Genomic DNA, 22,299 nt, shown 5'->3' with positions numbered 1-22,299 from the left:
ACCCAGGACTCCTGCACTCCAGGCCGACGCTCTGGGCCAAGACCACTGAGCCAACCAGCCAGGGCCAAGAAATCAAATCTTAAAGAGATTAATTCATTCTCAGGCCAAGCCAACTTCACATGTGATCTAGAGAGAGCAGAGATAAAAGCCATGTACACACACACTCACGTGAACAATTGGTAATCAAAGATACAGAGTACGAACTGGCAAACCATGGCCTGTGGGTCAATTCCAACCCACTGCCTATTTTTGTAAATAAAATTTTATTGGGCCTGACCTGTGGTAGTGCAGTGGATAAAGCAACAACTTGGAACACTGAGGTCGCTGGTTCAAAACCGCAGGCATTCCTGGTAAAGGCACATATGGGAGTCGATGCTTCCTGCTCCTCCCCCTGCCCTTCTCTCTCTCTTTCCCTCTCTCTCTCCCTCTCCCAAGCTCTCTAAAAATGAATAAAACTAAAAAAATTTTATTGGAAGACAGCCTCACTTATTTGTGTACTGCCGATAGCTGCTTCCAGGCCAGACCAGCTGAATGATGAATGCATAGTTTCTGTATTTTCTTTTGTCCACCCTTACCTTGCCCTGCTGAAACTCAACAGAAAGTAGCAGTATGGGACACAAAGAACAGAGATGTAGAAGAGTAAAGAAATGAAAACTGCCTCTAGCATAAGGGATTATTTTATCACAGAGTTGCAGGAATTTGAAATCAGAGTATGGTGGTAGAGAGAGCTAGAAATGGTGACTCCTGGAGAAAGGATTCACTGTAGAATGATCAAAGGTGGCTGTCCCTGTAGAGCAGGACAGTGTGTATAGTGGATGACATGAGGGTGAAATGATAAACTCTGGTCATGTTCTCTTCTATTCAGGGGAAAGAATTTTTTAATTAAAAAAAAATTTTTTTTTTTTTTACTTATAAAGATTTTTTTTTTAGATTTTATTTATTCATTTTAGAGAGAGGAGACAGAGAGAGAGAGAGAGAGAGAGAGAGAGAGCGAGCAGGAAGCATTAACTCTCATATGTCACTTGACTAGGCAAGCCCAGGATTTTGAACCAGTGACCTCAGCGTTCCAGGTCAACGCTTGACTCACTGTGCCACCACAGGTCAGGCAATTTTAAAAATTTTTTTACAGAGAGACAGGGAGAGAGAGAGGTGAGAAGCATCAACTCATAACTGAGTCATTTTAGTTGTACATTGAGCTTCTTCTAAGTGCCTGACTGGGGCTGTACCTGTGTCCCCTTGCTCAAGCCAGCGACCTTTGTGCTCAAGCTGGAGAGCTTTGGGATCCTATGGACAATTCCCCACTCAAGCCAGCGACCCAATGCTGACAAGCCCACACTTAGAGCCAGAAACCTCAGGGTTTCAAATGGGTGACCTCTATCACTTCTCTGCCTTTTGGCTAAGATCAAATGGGTGACCTCAGTGTTCCAGGTTGACACTTTATCCACTGTACCACCACCAGTCAGAGCGAAGAATTCTTAAAGAGCGTTTAAAGGGTAGTAGAGAATCTTTCTTAATATAATCAGAAGATATTCCTCAAAAAAAGGGGAACATATACCTGTTCTTTGACTTCAATGTTATGCTCTCCTTCCAGAATAAGAGTGACGGCTTGCATAATCTGCTTTCCATGTGTACTCATTATCTTATCTATATGCTGCAAAACAATGGGAAATCCACAATTATCTGGGGAACAAAGAAAAAACCATAGCAAAGAACAGGAGGCGTCTAATCACACAACTACTTCAAATAGGAAACCGCGCACATAGAACTAGAAGACAAAGAACAGTGCTTATCAAGTTTGAAGCAGCATTTTGTGTTCAACATCTTTTTTTAACAACTTGAAGATGGAAGAGAGCACTTGGCTTGACAGAATGTAGAATTATAATCATATAGGATCCTCAAGCCCAAAAATATTCAAGAAAAAGGAGGCACATAAAAATCGATGAGGGAGATGGAAGAAGCCAGACACAAGGAAAATATGATATAGACAGATATACTTGCTATCTTGGGGCATAAAAGTATAAAGACTCAAAAAACAAGTGATACATAAATAATAGTATATAAAAATATTTTCATATAAATAAGAAAATTAAACTCATAGAGACACTTTGGTGGTTGCTAGAGGCAGGGGGTAGGGAGTGGGGTAGAAGAAATGGGTAACCTTGTTTTTTTCTTGTTTTCTTTCAGTTTAAGTAAACTGAACAAGTGAGGCACATAGAAGAGACCACCCATGTTTCTTGATCTACACCAGTGGGAGTCAACCTGGTCCCTACCGCCCACTAGTGGGCGTTCCAGCTTTCATGGTGGGCAGTAGCGGAGCAACCAAAATATAAATAAAAAGATAGATTTAACTATAGTAAGTTGTTTTATAGAGATTTATTCTGCCAAACTTAGCGAAAATCCAACATAAAGTACTTGGTAAGTAATTATTATTATATGCTTTAACTTGCTGTAACTCTGCTTTATAAATTTTATAAAGTAATGTTACTTACCTACTTTATAAATCACCATTACTGTGGAACCGGTGGACAGTTAGAAAATTTTACTACTAACAGAGATACAAAAGTGGGCGGTAGGTATAAAAAGGTTGACTACCCCTGATCTACACAAAAGGCCACTGACAATGTTGCTAAGAAAACATCAGAGAACAATGAGAGGGATTCCAAAGCAAGACTCAGCCTCTCCGACATCTTCAGAGGTCAGTCTAGCAAATGTGGGCTGGAGATAATTGATTAGGCAGGTAAGAAAACCTGCCCTGGCCAGCAAGGCAGGTAAGAATAAAGTAACAAACTAAGACAGGCTTATATGCATCAAGGAGGAAGGAGAGACAGGAGAGGCAGTGCAGGAATGAAGGGTCAGGTGGCTCTATGGTGAAGCACCTCCCAGAACACCTACGAAGGTAACAGGTCTAGCTATCAACTTCTTGCTTCTCTGGGAAGCAGCAGTTTCTCAATCACTTGTGGGGGTAGATGGTGATGGGAGAAGGGAGGGAGGGCAATGGTTTACAATGCACATGCAAGGGTAGCTAATCTGGAAACCTGGGTGGTTTTACTTACAGGCCGTGTAGAGAGGAGATTTCTAAGAAGTCCCAGTGTCTTCATCAGCACATTCAAATCTGAATCTGATAATAACCGGAATAGCTGTTCAGTACTCAAGCTTCGTAAAATGTCTGCTTTTATTTTTTGTTCAGCCTGAAATGCCATATTCTGAAAGGATTAAAGAAATTCCAAGAATCATGTCTACATTTGCTTTATTAAATTATATGTATTTTAATAGTAACTCTGATTATTTTCAAAGTACTGACAGAATGTGCAAAAATCCTTAACTGTAACTCACATTCTTTTTCTGATTCCTATTAATTACCTATAATTCCGTCTGTCAAGAGAAAGATAACCATCACTTCTATAATACTATTTTATTAGAAATACATGTAATTAGTTCCTGACACAGGCATTTAAGTGTCTTAAGATTTCTCAAATAAATATAAAATCCATTTTGAGAATATCCTTATGGTTAACAAGTTGCCCTCTGAGTACTTTAATAACAAAATGACTTAACAACTACACTGTGCCATGCATTTTGAGACTGACTTAAAAGTAGTTGATTATAAACAAAAATAAGTTGTGGGTTTTGTTAACTTCACTGGTATGAATCACCTGTTGTGTTCACAATACTATGCTAGGTGCTGACATGGCTAGGCCATATCACAAAAGAACCTCTCCAGGGACTAGAGGTGTAGCCAAACAATACACTACTGACCCAGGTGGCCAGCAGCTATTTTGCTCTTTTTTCTCCTTTCTAGACACATAATGTGAAGTAATAAAAGTATGTCTGACAATAAGATTGCTAATGTAGATTTAAGGAGTGGAGTGATAAATTCAATTTTCAACACTAAAATTGTACATGTCAGGGAGCCCTTTAATATAGTCCCATAGGTAAAGTGACAGAACTGAGGAAAAGGGGACAGTTTCATCTGGCTATGTAGATTTCTTTTTCTTTTTTTTAAACTCAGAGGATGGGAGGCAGAGACAGATTTCCATATGTCCCCTGACTGGGATCCACCTGGCAAGCCCAATAGGGGGCGGTGCTCTGCCCATCTTGGGCATTGCTCTTGTTGCTCAGCAACCAGGCTCTTTCTTAGTGCCTGAGGCGGAGGCCATGGAGCCATCCTCAGCGCCTCGGTCCAACTCCAATCAAGTTATGGCTGTAGGAGGGGAAGAAAGAGAGAGGCAAGAGGAAGAAGGGTGGAGAAGCAGATGTGTGCTTCTCTTGTGTGCCCTGACCGGGAATCAAACCTGGGACATCCACACACTGGGCCAATGCTCTACCACTGAGCCAACCAGCCAGGGTGGCTATGTATATTTCAAAGTCACTTTAATAGTGGGAGTTGAAACTATGAGATTAGATGGAAGTACCTGCAACTGCAGAGTAAAGGGAATTGGAAGCCAGGAACTGAAACCATAGGGAATGTTCCCTGAGAAAGTTGTTGAAAAGGCGGTTCGGTAGAAAGTGAGGTAAAGTAAAAAAAAAAAAAAAGTTAAGCCCTGGGAAAGACTTTCAAGAAAGAGCAGTGCTAAAAGCTGGTGAAAGTAAGCATGAACCTACTGAATTCAGATGATTATTTCCATCCCAAAACTTATGTGAAAGACAGCAGATATGGGTGAACAGGGAGAAGAAGGACATGGACCTGGGACAGGTTCAAACTCATTTCTATCACAAAAGTCCTGAGGCCTTCAACAATTTACTTACCCTCCCTATGTCCTAGCTGTAGGGTGGATCTATACCAGTATAACTTAAAATAAAAATTAGAGATAAGGAGCCCTGGCCAGTTGGCTCAGTGGTAGAGCGTCGGCCTGGCGTGCAGGAGTCCCGGGTTTGATTCCCGGCCAGGGCACACAGGAGAAGCGCCCATCTGCTTCTCCACCCATCCCCCTCTCCTTCCTCTCTGTCTCTCTCTTCCCCTCCCACAGCCAAGGCTCCATTGGAGCAAAGTTGGCCCGGGCGCTGAGGATGGCTCTGTGGCCTCTGCCTCAGGCGCTAGAATGGCTCTGGTTGCAACAGAGCAATGCCCCAGATGGGCAGAGCATCACCCCCTGGTGGGCATGCCGGATAGATTCCGGTCAGGCGCATGCAGGAGTCTATCTGACTGCCTCTCCGTTTCCAACTTCAAAAAAATACCAAAAAAAAAAAAAAAAAAAAAAAAAAATTAGAGATAAGTATAAAACCCTTACCTTAGTGTCTGGTACATAGTAATTAAATTATAACTATATATTATAATTATGTTTTTAAAAATCTATGTAGGACTACTATAGTTTTAATTTCAATGGATTTTACTTTAATAAATCTTAAGGATAAAATGGTTCTTTGTGTTGATAGTTATACATACTTAAAATTTAATTATTATAAATAACTTTATTAGAAATGATTCAGAAATTATTAAGCATTTATGCACCAGTTCTGTTATGGGCAAGCTATATAATCACTCTGTGTCTTAGTTTATTCATAGCTTATTTCACAAAGGTGCTATAAAAGCAAAGGAGACATACACCAAACAGTCACAGGATGTAAAATACAGCATAGGGATACTGTCAATAATATTGTAATAACTATGTATGGTGCCAGGTGGGTACTGCAAATAAGGAGGAGGAGACGACAATTTGTAAGGCATATGATTGTCTAACTGCTATGCTGTGTGCCTGAAACTAATACAAAATAATAGTGACAGTAACCTGTAATTAAAAAATATTAAAAAACAAGAAGAAATATATAAAAGTGCTTTGTAAAGTAGCTCTATACAGATATCAGTAGGTTCATGATGAGAAAAATTTATTTTCCAAAATTAGATAAGTCAAATTTCAACATCTGTCTACTTTTCTTAATAGAACAGAGATATACTGTGGTTAAGCAACTTGCTTATATTAGAATATGAAAGCTGAATATGGAGTCTTCTAGGTTCTAGGTCATTAGCAAACTAGGCTAAAATAGCAAGATTTTTAAAAAAGAAAATTTCAGACATTTCAAATAACATTCTTTAGCTTTAACTTTGAAAACAGCTCAATTCTCTTTGTAAATGATGACACACATAAAAGAGGGAAACATACCATGAGAGCCCAGATTCCATTCACTCGCAAAGCGGGATTTTCACTTTGGGTTAATCCACAAAGTAGCTCTACAGCTCCTGATTCTAAAATTGGCTGCCACAGGAAAGGGAAAAAACACAGCTTTAAGGTCGGGTTTGTAGACCAAGTGCGTATATACCCTGGCACTCTGCTCATGATTCTGTTTCCACTCGTACCCACTTCCAAGGAACTTTCACAGAGCGGGGAGTGAGGGGGGGCCGTAAAATCACCATGGGAACAGCAAGGACAATTATTCTCTATCAAATCTAAAAACACAAATAATCCCTGTCATTCCTGTTTTGTTTTTTTAGGTTTGAAAGACTCAGGAGATATGCTAAGAATCTGTACATTCCATACATACTCCCTAGGATCCCTTCATCTAGTCCACTCTCATTCTCACCACCCTGAGAGTCCTGCTTTATGGAGGCATCTACCTCACTCTCTCATATGAGTGTGGTTTATAAGCTGTGACTATGAACCAAAAGGCTAATTTAGAATGAATTTAAGATAACCTCCTTCCAAATTGTCAATCTTATTCCAAACAGAATTTATCTTTAGAACTACTTTCCAGGCCTAATCAGTGATATAAGCAAAACAGTCTGTACTTAAAGTCATAGCACATTTTACAACTAAAATAGCATGCTTTAGTCTGACCACTTCATTAATGACACTTTGCTGAAAATGGATTAATTTTATAAAAATTCAAATCCTGGTATGTGCGAGACTGCAAGCTGACAGGATCCTTGCTGCCCATCCCCCCACCTCAGTTGCTTGATTAAGGTGCTAAAGGCTAAGCCAGGGGTCCCCAAACTTTTTACACAGGTGGCCAGTTCACTGTCCCTCAGACCGTTGGAGGGCCGGACTATAAAAAAAAACTATGAACAGCCTGACCGGGCAGTGGCACAGTAGATAGGGCATCAGACAGGGATGCAGAAGACTCGGGTTCGAGACCCCGAGGTCGCCAGCTTGAGCACGGGCTCATCTGGTTTGAGCAAGTCTCACCAGCTTGGACCCAAGGTCACTGGCTCAAGCAAGGGGTTACTTGGTCTGCTGAAGGCCTGCAGTCAAGGCACACATGAGAAAGCAATCAATGAACAACTAAGGTGTCACAGCGAAAAACTAATGATTGGTGCTTCTCATCTCTCTTCGTTCCTGTCTGTCCCTAACTATCCCTCTCTCTGACTCTCTGTCTCTGTAAAAAAATAAAAAAATAAAATAAAAACCAAAACAACAAACTATGAACAAATCCCTATGCACACTGCACATATCTTAAAGTAAAAAAACAAAACAGGAACAAATACAATATTTAAAATAAAGAACAAGTAAATTTAAATCAACAAACTGACCAGTATTTCAATGGGAACTATGCTCCTCTCACTGACCACCAATGAAACAAGTGCCTCTTCCAGAAGTGCGGCGAGGGCTGGATAAATGGCCTCAGGGGGCCGTAGTTTGGGGACCCGTGGGCTAAGCTCTTCCCCACAACCTCTGATTGTTTGATTAAGCCAGTGGTTCTCAAAGTATGTGCCAGGGTGCACTGGTGTACCCTAGAAGATTTCGAGGTGTGCCCTATGGTATTCCAGAGAAATATGTGCCTGTTGGGGACCAAAGAACCAACAGGGTTTTTGCAGTTTAGATTTTTGGGGGACAGAGGTGAGGGGAATTGGCTGTAAGCTGACAGTCTGCCCAACCCCCCACACCTCACTTGCCTGATTAGGTTGCAAAAGGCTGTTAAGCCCTGGCCAGTTGGCTCAGTGGTAGAGCGTCGGCCTGGCGTGCAGAAGTCCTGGGTTCGATTCCCGGCCAGGGCACACAGGAGAGGCGCCCATCTGCTTCTCCACCCCTCCCCCTCTCCTTCCTCTCTGTCTCTCTCTTCCCCTCCTGCAGCCGAGGCTCCATTGGAGCAAAGATGGCCCGGGCGCTGGGGATGGCTCCTTGGCCTCTGCCCCAGGCACTAGAGTGGCTCTGGTCGCAACAGAGCGACGCCCTGGAGGGGCAGAGCATCGCCCCCTGGTGGGCAGAGCATCGCCCCTGGTGGGCATGCCGGGTGGATCCCAGTCAGGCACATGCGGGAGTCGGTCTGACTGTCTCTCCCCATTTCCAGCCTCAGAAAAAAAAAGAAAAAAAAAAAAGGCTGTTAAGCTGTGGTGCTGGATTATTTACACTACCCCCCATGTTTCCCGGAAAGACTGGAGGCAAATTTCTTCTATCCTTTGTTAGGTATAAAGTTAAGATAATATGTATGGTGGGGGTATTCTGCACTTGGTAACATTCTTGGGTTGACTTGGAAACATGATCAAAGATCTCACTGATTTGCTAATGGTCCACTTTGCCCTATAAATAAAGCAAGATGTGGTTTTTCCGTGTGCTTTGTTTTTGCCAGCAGCAATTACAGGGCCCTCCCAACCCCGTATTTTCTTAATTCCACACCGTTCCCACTGGGGACCTGGAATTACTAGCTGCGCTGGTTCACGAAATGTTGCCCAGATATAAAAATAAATATAGTTACTCTATTATACCATTTTATTACGAAAATACCGCTCTTTTTGTTAACACATCATTATTATATTTATTATTAATACATCATTGTATTATTTTTAGATAAATACAACCAAATAAAATAGATAGATTTCTCAAAAAGAAGCGTAATATTGAAGAATCCAATTATGGAAGTGAGCAAAAGTTAAGTGTAAATAAAACAGGACTTGAAGGCTGATGGGCAGAATTTAATTTATAGCATTTTTCATCACTTAACACTGCACAATACGATTGGATTAGAAATCCATTCATGAAAGCTTCAAGTGATTTTGGTTTAATATTAACAGAAGAAGAACAACTGGTGGCTATATCCACTGATCATGGATGATGATTAAACATAAGGATTTGTCTCTTGAAGCCTTTTGGATTTCTATAAAAGAAGAAGATGTGGCAATATCTAAAAAAGCTTTGAACATTTTACTACAATTTTCAACATCCTACTTATGTGAATTAGGATTTTCTACCCTCAACACAATTAAGAGTAAAAAGAGGAATTCTTCAATGTATTGACAAGGAAATGAGAGTTTGCCTTTCAAATATATGCCCAAACATTGAAGAAATCGCTAGGACACATCAGGCTTATGTTTCTCATAAACACAAGAATGAAAAACTTAACACATTCACGCTAGGACCTGCCGAATTTACTAAATCTTACTAAGTATGTATATATATTTAAAAAGATAACCTTTTGTCATTTTTAAAAAATTTTTAACCCCTTTTTTATGAATTCTAAAAAGCATAACTCAAAACATGTAACATAAAAATGTTTTTTTAATGTCAGAATAAATTTAATTTTGTTGTATTTATTTCGTTTAATTACCATAAAAGCATGCTTGGACTTTATATTTTTTCTTTAATATTTGACTTAATTATTATAACATATTTCTCAGAAATTTTTATATAATGCGCCTACAATTATTTGTAGAATTTTAGATGTGGGGCCGACTTAAAAAAAGTTTGAGAACCACTGGATTAAGTTGTAAGAGGTAATTTACTGCCCTTCCTCTCACCCTTTGTTTGTTCTGCTGTTGATTTCAGTTAGCATGGTGGGGGGATTCCTATTTATGCCTCAGATATGTGACTGTATCAGAGACTTCCTTATTTGTATACGGCTCTGCACTATATAATAAAGCAAACCGGGGGTTTTGCTTTGGAGACCTCCCAGATCTCATCTGAGTCCCGCTGGTTCGCAACACTGGTAGACTGATTTAGCATCACCAATGAATGCTTAAAAGGCCATCTCTAAAGTGGATTCTAGAAATGTGACTTATATACCAAGAAATAGAGCAGTCAGAGTCTTTCATGATGATATTTTTGAAGAAGGGCACACATTCCTCTACTTGTATAAATTATAGTGTGTTTTTTTTGTTTGTTTGTTTTTTTACTTTTTCAACTAAGTTCAAACTTAAAAAGTAGTAAGATTAATACCTGGAATTTATATATATTCTTTTTAACATTTTGCCATATCATTTTGCTTAATGATTATCTTTTATTCTGTACACACATATCTTATTTATCTTTTTTGAACCATTTGAAAATAGAGCATATACATTATGCTTCTTTACCCTTACTACTTCAGTGTGTATTTCCTAGGAACAAGAATATTTTCCTAGATAACCACAGACCATTACCAAATTCTGAGAAGTTAACATTAAAACAGTATTTTTATTGAATCTCTACTCCATATTCCAATCTTGTCATCTGGCCCAATAATGTTCTTCATTACAGCATTTCCTTCCCTTCCAGTTCAAGTTTACCTTCCAGTTTGTTATTTATTTATTGAAATATAATTGATATAAAACATTCATTTCAGGTATAAAACACTCTATATATATATATTATAAAATGATAATCACAATAAGTATAGTTAAAATTCAGCATCACATAGTTAGAATTTTGTCCTTAGTGATAACTTCAAAGATCTACTCTTAGCAATTTTGAAATATACAATAGTTTTGCTAACTGTAGTCCAGTTTATTTTTATTACAAAAAACTGTTTGTATTAATAATCCTATGCCTGGTTCATCTACCTTACTTCATAACTTAGACCTAAGTATTTTGAAGGTAGATTTGAGACATCACAACAGTTCTGCAGGATGATTAATGGTGTCACACTGATTGCAACCAGACTGCCAACTGACCAAGATCCCTACGAGCAGGGCAGAGAAGAACAGACAGAAGTTCTGGAATCTTATCTTGCCTTCATCTTCCTTCAGAACAAAAACCAGTCTCTTCCCTTCTGTCCTGAGATTACTGCTTGCTGGAAAACTGTCTCTCAACCTCCACCTTGTTACTAATACCTTCCTAATTACTAATCAGAAGTCTGCAGGTATTACAATGCAAGAAAAAAATCAACAAAAATGGGACTACTAGATGCACAATAAAGAACAGTGTCTAAACCTCAGTTTATGATTTGGCAGAACAGATATATTTTAACATGATAAAATTAACTGTGTTTCCTCCTTTGTTTATTAAAGTTGATTTTAATTTTCCCTACAAAAATAATACATGCTCAAATAATGTATAAAATGCATAAAACAAAGAAAAAAATTATCTCCACATTTAATTCTCCCCCAAACAACTACCATTAACATTAAACATTAAAAAGATTATTTTCTGATGCTAGCAGTTATCTTCTTGAAATTACTAGTAATCCTGGTTTACAAAATTGAGTCTTCATTTATAGTTTGGAAACAGTCTGTGTAATTATTTCTTATATTTTCAGTTGCAGGCAGTTGAGAATGAGTGTAAACTATAATATCTTTTAAATAATCTGAATATGCCAGGCAGATAAAAGGGATAACAGGATTTGATAACCACATTTAAAAATGATTTATTATGCTGCTCCCCTCCTCGCAGCATTAAACAATTTAGAAGTAGTTTTTAAAAACAATCTTCCAATTTCAAAGTCAAATATGGTACCGTGAAAAGTATTTGACTAGCTCTTGGTAGGACTGGCCAAAGTCTAGGAAGAGATAATCAATACTAACCTCTTTGCTTGGAGAAAATTCAAGAAGAAGATTACATAGCATGGAAGATGCTACTACTAGGATTTCATCTGGTGCATTTTGTAAAACCTAGGAAATTAAAAAAAAAAAGGGATACTATTAATGATTTGGAAATGTGGTGAGTTCATAAGAATGAGGGAAAAAACAATTTCACTTTAAACCTAATTTCTCATATTAGAGGTTAGGAAAGATCCACTTGATACCGTGTGAGCCTCTACCTACTGCTATAATTATGACTAAGACCCTCACATCTATCTTGCTGGAGAAACTATAGCTCCACTGTCAGGGTGGAGGCTGCTGCACGCAAGAAAAGAAGACAGACACGAGTCAGGAGGGGCGTGCCTTATATAAAAAGTTTGAAGACCATGGGACTGCTTTGGGGAAAGTTAGCTCATTCTACTTCATCAAATCAGGCCAATTATGGAACCACAAAATTGCCCCAGGGCCCAAAACTTTCTGGTGAACTTTCCTAGAAGGACTATTTGACCAGGAGCATGGATTGATCAAGCTAATGGAGAACCGGTTCTCAACACACAGCCCTGACTCCAGCCCTTACTCCTCCGCTCATGAGATGTGTGTGCGTTTGGGTACATTTCTTTATTTTATTTTATTTTTTAAAGATTTTATCCACTGAGCACCACAAGCCAGGCTTAGGTACATTTCTTAACCTTCCTGAGCTTTCGAGTTGAGGAATGAAAGAAAACAACACTTCCTTGATAGGCTTCCTGAGTATAAGATGTGATATAGTGAATAACAGGGAAATATCATGGTACGGAGGTTAAGAACTCAGGACAGCCGGAGTGCGAATTTCAGCACAACCACTCACTTGGTGCATGAATTCCTTGGCTGTCAAATGGGGAAACTAATAGTAACTGCATCATAAGGCTGTTGGCAAAATTAATAAATGAACAAATTTTAGAATAGTAACTGGCACTTAGTAATGACTATATAAGGTTCTTGGAAAGGTAATTTATTGCCATTGTTTTTGTTATCAGGCACAGTATCAGGCACATGGTAGGTACAGAGTAAACCAAATGCCACAGACTCTCACTGAACTCGACGACAACACAGCATGATGACAAATTAGTCAGCATTAGTTAATATCAGAACCTAATCTTTCTAGATTATGAGAGAAGGTTCATAAACACTATCACTTACATGCAACAATCACTTCTCCTAAATTCTTTGCATTAGGGATCAAACCTGGATAAGACTTATGATCTCAAAAGGAGTCCTAGAAGCTCTAGCTATGCAAATTGGAAACAGAGAATCACAAAAAAATTTAGAATTAAATATATTATCTGCTTTCTTCAGTTAAATCAAATCTGAAGTTGCCAAGTTAAGAACAAGCAAGAATTACAAAAAGAAGCAGTTCTTCCCAAGATACTGTTTTAACTTTCCTGTGAACTGTTAGCTAGGAGATAAAGATTAAATCTCACATATTATGCATGCCGATCTCTGTCAGCTACAACCCCCTCTAAGGCCGTGTTCACCCTTTCCTTGCCTTTCCACGCCCTTCCTACGTCTCTCAGGTGCACCCTGTACCCATGCTGTAAGGCCACCCCATTCTAGAAGCCTCGTGGAGCCCTTCCAGTTGGAAGTCATTCTATCCTTCTCTGAGCAACCTCTTCCGTTGTTCATGACCTCTGTTAGGGCTCTTATTACTGTCCACGCTTCTCAAATTCTATGTGTAGCCATGCCAATCTCCTTTTCTGTTAACTAATTTAAGCTTCTAAAGGAATAATCTATATATCTATGGTCTAATTTGTCCTGGCCTGTATCAATCAAATGGCACTGCACAAAATGGGTGCTCAATGGGTGTAAATAAGAGCAATAACCATTTTCCAAAATTACACTAATTACAATCACTGTTTTTTAAGTGAGTGAGTGTGTACCAAGGCTTTAAAAAGTTGCTTTGCTTGGTATAATTCATTTTTTAAAATACTTATTGTTTTATAAAGATTATTTTGCTTTTATCAAGTTTTATTTTCAAATTAGGTAGCACTAAATGATAAACTAAACCAGGACAGAGTTGATGAAATTCTTAAAAGCATTTACTTAGTGCCCTGGCCGGTTGGCTCAGCGGTAGAGCGTCGGCCTAGCGTGCGGAGGACCCGGGTTCGATTCCCGGCCAGGGCACATAGGAGAAGCGCCCATTTGCTTCTCCACCCCTCCGCCGCGCCTTCCTCTCTGTCTCTCTCTTCCCCTCCCGCAGCCAAGGCTCCATTGGAGCAAAAGATGGCCCGGGCGCTGGGGATGGCTCTGTGGCCTCTGCCCCAGGCGCTAGAGTGGCTCTGGTCGCAATATGGCGACACCCAGGAGGGTCGCAACATGGCGACGCCCAGGATGGGCAGAGCGTCGCCCCCTGGTGGGCAGAGCGTCGCCCCCTGGTGGGCGTGCCAGGTGGATCCCGGTCGGGCGCATGCGGGAGTCTGTCTGACTGTCTCTCCCTGTTTCCAGCTTCAGAAAAATGAAAAAAAAAAAAAGGCATTTACTTAGTGCAATGTAAAATATAACATGTGAAAATCAGAAGCCGACATCTAACACTAACCAAATAGAATTTTACCAAAATATTAACAAAACAATAATCACAAATAAAAATTTTAATTGAAATTAAATGGCTACTTTCCTGTGGTTTGCTAACCAACAGTAAAATACATGGAAAAGCAAAAGAGGAAAAATCAATAGTCATGCCAACAGTCTTTGAAGAACCTGAAATATTTAAAATAAATTACTGATCTACTTCTGAGCTTGTAATACTATCTATACTTTAAATGAGCTGCAAAATAGTAGTAGTTTGCTTGACCAGTGGTGGCACAGCGGATAGAGAGCTGCTGGGACAGCTGAGGTCCCAGGTTCGAAACCCCGAGGTTGCCAGCTTGAATGGGGGCTCACCAATTTGAGTGTGGGATAGCTCGCTGGAGCATGGTTCACAGACATGATCCTGTGCTCACTGGCTTGAGGCCAAAGGTTGCTGGCTTGAAGCTCAAGGTTGCTGGTTTGAGCAAGGTGTCACTGGCTCGGCTGTAGCCCCCCCAGGCAAGGCACATATGAAAAACAATCAATGAACATCTAAAGTGCCACAACTAAGAGTTGATGCTTCTCATCTCTCTTCCTGTCTTGGTTCCTCTCTTGTTTTTTTTTTTTTTTAAAGTGGTAGTTTGATAGTAATTATACCCACGTGTTTCCAAGTGCACAACCCTTCAGATTGTTCACCAAACCTTTCTCAGGTAGAACTAGTTAGAAACCATAATACTCAATTTCTGAATCATATGACAGAGGGGTATTCAGCTGAGTTGTCAGAAAAAATGCCTCCAGAAGAAATATTTGGTTCTGGCCGGTTGGCTTAGTGGATAGAGCATAGGTCTGGCATGGAGACGTCCCAGGTTCAATCCCTGGTCAGGGCACACATAAGAAGTAACCATCTGCTTCTCTCCCCACCTCTCTCCCCCTTCTCTCTTTCTCCCCCTCTTGCAGCCAGTGGCTCAACTGGTTTGAGCATCGGCCCCGGATGCTGAGGATAGCTTGGTTGATCTGAGCATCGGCCCCAGACTGGGGTTGCTGGGTACATGTGGGAGGGAGTCTATCTCCCCCCTCTTTTTACTTAAAAAATAAATTACACATATACTCATACACACATATTTTAAAGTTATTGTGGGAAACAGGGAACACTTTAAAAAAATCTTAGCCTGACCTGTGGTGGCACAGTGGATATAATATAGGCCTGGAATGCTGAAGTTGTCAGTTTGAAACCCTGGGTTTGCCCAGTCATGGCACATACGAGAAACAACTACTATAACTTGATGCTTCCTGCTCCTAGCCCCCCTCCTCTCTCTAAAGTCAATAAATAAAATCTTTTTTTGTGTGTGACAGAGACAGAGAGAAAGAGAAAGAGACAGGAAGGGAGAGAGATAAGAAGCATCAAATCTTCATTGCAGCACCTTAGTCACTCACTGATTGCTTTCTCATATGTGCCTTGATGGAGGGGGGCGGGTGTTTACAGCAGAGTGAGTGACCCCTTGCTCAAGTCAGCAACCTTGGGCTCAAGCCAGTGACCATGGGGACATGTCTATGATCCCATGCTGAAGTCAGCGACTCTGCACTCAAGCTGGTGAGCCTGTGCTCAAGTCAGAGACCTCAGGGTTTCAAACCAGGGTCCTCTGTGTCCCAGTCCGACACTCTATCCACTGCACCACCATCTGATCAGGCAATAAATAAAATCTTAAAAAAATAAAAAATTTTGGACAGAATCAATAAATCAAGATTAAGCTGCTATGAAAAGATACAATCGAAGAACAAGAAAGAGTGGCAACAGGAAAATAATGCAACTGAAGATAGTCCTGGTCCAACTCTTCATCTATACCCCAATCCTACCCCTCTACTATAGTCATGAAGGCATCCTCACACTTTCTGCACATACCTGTAATATTTCCGTTCATGTTGTTCCCCTCTGGCAAATCCTCCTGCCTTCCATTTGCCTTCAAAGCTTATCCCATATTCTTCCTGCCTGAAGCCTCCTCTGACCATTTCTACCACATGGATGCCTTTAACTTGATGCTTTGAGCTGAATGTTAAGAACTCTACAGCAAAAACTCTTGGTAGCCTCACTATGGTAAAATCAAAGGCTCTCTTAGCAGGTATTAAGAAACAAAACAAAACCATAAAAGGTTCTGTTAACTGCAAGGTGTATGGTCACTTAAGGAAAAAAAGATGAACCAGAGGTCAAGCTGACCTGTCAGGAATAGTACTATTAGCAGCAACTTGATTGTACATTCTAAGTCTCAATTCAGAGTTAACTGACCTGAACAACTTTTTCTTTTTTTCTCTCAAAGAAAGACCTAAGACCAAAATAAGTTATTTTGGAGTAGAGAAGCAGGACGTAACAGTTGTGTTAAAAAAGACCAAAGGAGTACCAAAAGACTAAGAACGAATTATATCTGTAAATGGCTGATTCCTTTCCTTCCGTAACTAAAAATTACAAAGATGACTCTGCATCTAAGTCCAAAGCGTAATACTAAACACATGGGAGATCAGATAAGTTTATTTAACAAAAGAATACCAGGCATGAACTTCCCTGTCACACATGAGGTGCTGGCCTCAGAAACACATCTAAAGATTAAAAATGCTTAGAACATGGGATCTGAGGAGATAATTGCTCAAAATGCTCTACACAAAAATCACACATACTCCTAGACCAAGGAATGATGGCAGCTACCTCAGCTCATTAGAGGCTCTATGGGAGCGGCCGTTACGTGCTGACTCTTTCTTTCAAGCTTACCTTCATTAAAGGTTTCCACACGGCATGATCCTGGAAACTGGTTCGGAGCTGCTGCACAGATCTAGATAAACTGTGCAAACATCTACAAAGAATAATCAAAATTAGCTTCACGAGAAGCTGCAACTTATACTTTTCAAACGCACTGCTTGGCATTTCACAATTAGTAATACACACTTCAAGTATCTCCACAGACATCATTAATCAACTACTTCAGAACACTTCATGGGCTTTTCAGGCTACTGTCTCTGTTTAAGGTGTTACACTCTAAATTTGCCTGAGCACACTTTCGAGTAACACTTGGATTCTGTGCTTACTTGGTGAAGGTCCGGAAAGGAAACAGGTTTAAACACATGGCAAGGGATTTTTATTCAGACCATTTAAAGCTCATACCTGACAGCAGCTAACCGCACCTTGACACTAGACTCAGACAAGCCAGTCACAATTCGGTCCATCATATTTTCAGTCTCAATGATCTGGAGAAAAAGGTTAATGCTGCATAAATAACAACACAGAGAGACAAACTTCACTGCTTGTAAATGCAAGTATGCTAACGTCAATTAAGAGTTTAATGTTTTTAGCAAGAGTTTTTACCTCCAGAACCTTCATTTTGCAGTGGGGGCAGGCATCTCATCAGAAAGGTTGGGCTACCCCTAAGGACCTTCCAGGATGAATGACAAGCGTAAGGGGCAGATTATGACACTTCAAACAATAATCACATGGCATGACTACTGCAGAAGTGTTATATTAACAGCCTTGAGAAAGAATGAAAGATATAACTGAACTATCACTGGACAGCTTCCTGCCAGAGTGAAAACTGAGGAAAATCATGGTCCACACTCAGAGCTTATGACAGGAAATCTGTGGGTTTCTGACAGAGCCACCCTCTGGCTACTTTCTCACTAAGCAAACAGAAACTACATTGAATATTTAGAAAATTAACCCTTGCTATTTTTCACTATAGCAACAAGCCCTGCTACATGTAATCACTACAATCATGGAGCTTTTAAAAATGTTCTTAAAACAAGATAGCCTACAGTTTTCCTTCATTAAGCAATGTATAGATACAAAATAAATAGTGTGGGGGAGAAATGAGGTTTAACTTGTGTGGTCCTATGGAAAAACAGTGTATTATAAAAAATGCTAATGTAATCGGAACATAAATATTAACAAAGTTAATATTTGTTGAGTACTTCTTTTTACCAGGATTGGTGCTAATAAGTTTGTTACATTACCTGACTGAACCCTTTTGTGGGCATTATGATGATTATTCCCATCAGCATTTTAGGAAACTGAGGATTTAGATAATACAGAGCTTGCTTGGAATCAGAGCTGAGACTGGAACCCAGGCATCTGACTCCATAGTCCTTATGCTTAGCTATGCTTGTAAATATGGCCCTGGTTAGGAAGCAGTCCTGTGCTTGCCAGGTAGTTCCCAATATGGGAAACACCCTTAAAAAAAAAAAAATAAACAAAACAAAAAAGCCTGGCCTGTGGTGGCGCAGTGGATAAAGCACGGACCTGGAATGCTGAGGTCGCCAGTTCAAAACCCTGGGCTTGCCTGGTCACGGCACATATGGGAGTTGATGCTTCCTGTTCCTCCCCCTTCTCTCCCTCTCTCTCTCTTTCTTCTCTCTCTAAAATGAATAAATAAAATCTTTAAAAAACAAAAAAACAAAACGCTTTAATGGCAGTCATTGCTCCCATGGGAAGATCACCTGGGGAGCTTAAAAAAAAGCCCAGGCCCATTAAATCAGATTTTCTGGGATGGGGCCTAGGCACCTGTACATATTTTTTAAAAAGCTCCTCAGGTAGAGTCCAGTGTGCCACCAAGGTTGAGGATCACTGACCTAGATTAAAATGAAAGGAGTGAGAGGCTGACCTCAGGGCAGGAGGGTGTGAAAAATCTCAGATTGTTCAAACCAAAAGAGAATAGAAAAAAAAAGTAGAGTTGAAATTAACAGTAATGGCGAGAAGAAGAATATTAGGTAACTATTAAATATAGAGAACCATACTATAGTTGCAGGGCAATAATGGTAATTTTTATATAGTGATTTGCAGGTTCCTAAGTGGCAGAAGAAAACACTGTATTGACCTACTTCTCACCCCAGACCAAACTTAATCTCACCCTTACCTTTACGCACATCCACACTCTGTCCTCATTGTCACTTCTAGCCTCCAAACTCCTCCCTTTCTCATTGCCTATTCCTTTTGACCCTCGTATACCTTTCTCTCTGACCTGGATTTCCTACTCAGATACTCCACTGAGTAGACAAGTGCCTTCTTTTCACTATCCTCCCACCACTCACTCCTGCTCCACATCCCAAACTGCTGAAATTATAGTAGAAAAATAACCAAACCTGGCTGTCTGGTCTCTCAGTGTATGTACCCCATCTCCGCGGGGCCCCCATTCTGCTCCACAAGCCTTGCACTCGGAAAATTCCAGTCTTCCCTTCGATGTTTATTTCCTATTTCAAATTCTTCCTACCTCCCTCTCCCTCAGGCCCACAGTCCCTCTGTGCCCACCTCCTTTTTGCAGGGACATGGCTTTCTTTCTGGGACACAAGTTGCTTCAACTTCCTTCTTTTCAAGTCTCCGTACTTCTTTTTCCTTGTTACATTGAAGTTGGGTACTTCAAGCTCAAAGCCCCTGTACCTTGATCCAGAAATTACCTCCCTACACCTCTTTCTTGTATCTTTATTCTGCCTACCCCATTGGGTCCTTTTGCCCACCTTCCACTTTCACTCCTATCTAAAAGACATAATGCCCCCAAATTAACCTTTTTAAATCTCCCAAATTATCAAATCTGTGCTATAGCAACTGTTAAACTGGCTGGCTAACAGCTTACTTCAGTCAAGCACTAGTGACTTGTACTAGAAACAGTCAAAGCCAAATCAGGACCTCCAGCATGGAAAGGAAGCTAAAACCTGCCTGAAGTCTCAGACACTGTGGCTAGATACTGAAGCCCAACGGCTCATTCCTAGTGGCTTGGGAAATTATTCTTACTTAGGAATGAGAAGTGATAAATTGGGAGAAACAGTGGCCTGTACTGAATGTAATTACATTATGAGAATAAAATGGTGGTGGTGCTGGGGACAGAGACACGAGATCACTCTCCAAGAACTGAGAAATACTATTAGCACTGGAGCCAGAGTCCTAGGAAGACTGGGCACAGGTGAGATTAGAAAGAACTTTCTGGATAACATGTACTGGCCACATTCAATCAAAGATGTAAACCTGCCAAGGGGCAGGATAGCTGTAGCAATCGTTTAGGCACATAAGATGTGTGCTGTAATCCTGAGCCACGCCACCTCCCTGGGCTTTCAGTAAAATGCAAGGATAGAGCAGTGATTATTTTACCTCCAATCCTCTGCCATCAGCAGGTAAATAACAATGATAGCCTGAGCAAAACTATCATGTCGTTCAGAAGCAACATGGGAAGAAAGGTATTAGAAGAGACTGGAAATAATGCAGGTCTAGGTAGACAAGGGGTCAAAATCAGGGAGAGTGCAAGGAAGGGCAAATAGGGCTCAGCTCCCACCTGCATGCCCAAAAATTCATTCAGCCAATATCTGAGCATCCACTCAGTACAAGGGATGGTTTCAAAACTTGGAAGATACAATGGTGACAGAGAGAGAGCCCATGCTCCCACCAAACTTCCAGTGGGAAGCATGTGCAGTTGCTTGATTAATGAGTGCTGCAGCGCTTCATTCTATGTCAACAAGAGCACTTTAGAAATGACAGGTGCCATGAGACTTACAGCACACTGGGTGATGTAACTATCTGCCAATAGTAAGTAGAAAAAAAATCCATTCTCAAGAATGGGTGTTTTACTATCAATATGGCCTTACCAAAGACTATTCTGGCTCAGGCCAGGGACAGTGCACTATGTTAGAGGCCAGTCACCATAACATTAGAGCAGCACTTTCTGCTTTCAAGTTTTCTGGGTCTGTGGTGGCCGATACACGTTGGGGATGAATTATAGCCGGAGGGTGGCTGGGAAACCTTTTCTGAGCTAGGCTATCAAACAGTAGGCCTCTCTGGAGGTATGTTTCCTTTAGGCACAAGGTAACCCTTCCTAGGTCACAGTCTATCAAAATGTCTACTGCAGGAAGCCTGGGTTTGTTATGGAGGAATTCTAGTAACCCCGCTAGGGGTCCAGAAAACATACTACTTGAGTGTCTGGTCTACCTTCTCCAACAAGATATCAGTCTGGTAGTAATAGAATAAGTATATGGAAAACCAGAATGTGATTTGGATCAAGGTTCCGATAAAAGGATATCTAACCTAAGAGGCCGTGTGAATGAGCAACATGATCTAACAGTGGTTTTACATACCTGAGGACATTTGAGATCATTTGAGCAGGAATAAAAGAAACAATATAAACTGTATACACTGACCAAAATGAGGATAAAAATGTGATTACAAGACAGACAAAACTGCCCTGGCTGGATAGCTCGGTTAGTTAGAGCGTTATCCTGTTATGCACAGTTGGCCTGTTCAACCCCCAGTCAGGGCACATACAGAAACAGATCATTTCTATCTCCTTCTCCCTTCTTCTCTCTCTCTCTCTTAAAAAAAAAAAAAAAAAAAAAAAAAGATAGCTTTGGAATTGAATCCAGAGACAAATTTTTTAGGTCATCAGGGAAGGAGATGGCAATGGCTGCTACCACATAACGGTCTAGCAGAGCACCTGATAGGTTTTCAGAGCCCGGTGTTGGGAAGTCAAGAGTAATACATATATTACGATCTCCATGGTGCCTCAGCAATCTCAGTACTATGCTACATAGCCTTGAGAATGACGGAGAGCCAAGTCTCAGTGCCTGCAAAGGATCCTTCTTGGATGTAAGAGCAATGCCAAATGGAGTCAGAAATAGTCCTGCCTCATTCATGGTTCCTGTTGGAGATTTCTCAGCCACAGCTCAATATATATGCCTTGTGGTACAGCTTTTTGGATCTGCTTTCAAAAAGAAAGAATACCTGACTAATGGTGGTGCAGTGGATAGAGCATCGACCTGGAACACTGAGGTCCCAGATTTGAAACCCCGAAGTCGCTGGCTTGAGCGTGAGATTATAGACATGATTTCATGGTCATTGGCTTGAACCCAAAGGTCACTGACTTGAGCCCCCATCAAGGCACATATGAGAAGCAATCAATGAACAATTAATGTGCTGCAATTACAAGTTGATACTTCTCATTTCTCTCCTTTCCTGTCTGTCTTGTCTCTCTTTTGCTGAAAAAAATAATAACAGAGTGAGACCCTCTGTCACACAGACACTGTGTGTGGCCACAAGGAGCATTAGGGGTGGACTGAACCATCAGAGTGGAGGAGGCCACCTCTGTCTCTGCTTTTCTAGGTAC

The 22,299-nt window shown here is 40.6% G+C and overlaps 1 protein-coding gene across 5 annotated transcripts in view; it reads right to left on the bottom strand.

The window, feature by feature from the left end:
- The window catches only part of ARMC8 (armadillo repeat containing 8), a 115,484-nt gene that overhangs the window by 11,363 nt on the left and 81,822 nt on the right, over window positions 1-22,299 (bottom strand). For all 5 annotated transcript variants that reach the window (XM_066245059.1, XM_066245060.1, XM_066245057.1 and 2 more), the window contains 6 exons: window positions 17,331-17,413; window positions 16,941-17,022; window positions 11,645-11,731; window positions 6,099-6,191; window positions 3,054-3,203; window positions 1,556-1,651 (listed from right to left, as the gene is read on the bottom strand). In XM_066245059.1, coding sequence (XP_066101156.1) covers window positions 1,556-1,651; window positions 3,054-3,203; window positions 6,099-6,191; window positions 11,645-11,731; window positions 16,941-17,022; window positions 17,331-17,413 — 591 coding nt within the window. The remainder of the gene's footprint in view (window positions 1-1,555; window positions 1,652-3,053; window positions 3,204-6,098; window positions 6,192-11,644; window positions 11,732-16,940; window positions 17,023-17,330; window positions 17,414-22,299) is intronic.

This window comes from Saccopteryx bilineata, chromosome 10, assembly GCF_036850765.1.
Source record: "Saccopteryx bilineata isolate mSacBil1 chromosome 10, mSacBil1_pri_phased_curated, whole genome shotgun sequence".
In the NCBI taxonomy this organism is placed as follows: Eukaryota; Metazoa; Chordata; class Mammalia; order Chiroptera; family Emballonuridae; genus Saccopteryx; species Saccopteryx bilineata.
This window is presented reverse-complemented; position numbering and strand designations above follow the sequence as displayed.